The sequence below is a fragment of the Penaeus monodon genome, chromosome 28, assembly GCF_015228065.2.
Source record: "Penaeus monodon isolate SGIC_2016 chromosome 28, NSTDA_Pmon_1, whole genome shotgun sequence".
NCBI classification, from domain to species: Eukaryota; Metazoa; Arthropoda; class Malacostraca; order Decapoda; family Penaeidae; genus Penaeus; species Penaeus monodon.
In genome coordinates, this window is record NC_051413.1 from 7,603,479 (window position 1) to 7,604,085 (window position 607).

At 35.3% G+C, this 607-nt stretch overlaps 1 protein-coding gene across 1 annotated transcript in view; it reads left to right on the forward strand.

Annotated features, from left to right (window-relative positions):
- LOC119591351 (diacylglycerol kinase theta-like) overlaps positions 1–607 on the forward strand; it is an 81,122-nt gene that overhangs the window by 44,971 nt on the left and 35,544 nt on the right. Inside the window, exon 2 of the mRNA XM_037940087.1 lies at positions 521–600. Coding sequence (XP_037796015.1) covers positions 521–600 — 80 coding nt within the window. The remainder of the gene's footprint in view (positions 1–520; positions 601–607) is intronic.

Consider the following 607-nt stretch of genomic DNA (forward strand, 5'->3'; position numbering starts at 1 on the left):
ATTCTACTGATTTGTTTATTGATTTGTGTATAAATTAGTTGATCTGATTGCGTGTGCGCGTGTGCTTCGAATAGTGTGCTGTTTCGGAAACGCTGACATAAATTTGGATCACAGACAAAAGAAAGGGGAGAGAAAATAAAGAAAACAAAAGTAGAAAAATAAGAAATAGAAAGAAACTGTAAATAGATTCAAAACAAAGCGATATAAAGAGAATAATGAAGCAGAACGACGTTTTAAAAAGGGGAAGACATAAATAAATAAAAACAAAACAGAAACGGAAGGTGACTGAGATGAACAGAAAAAACGGAGAAAACCATATTAGTCTACACATATTAGACCAGCTATCCCATACACTCCTTTTAAACCAGTTTGTACTGATTTTAAGAATAATTTCAACCCAATTTCAATTCATTTCATACCAGACCTTATAATAAGAGTGACCTTTCTCTGTGAGAACACTGGCTGTAGTGGTATTTTTTCTCTTTACTGATAATGACTAACATGATTTTCCTTTCAACAGTGTGCAACTTCGTGGTTCATGACAAGTGCATCAAAACTGTGGTATCACCATGCTCCAGCGTCGCCCCAACACTTGTCAAGGTCAGTG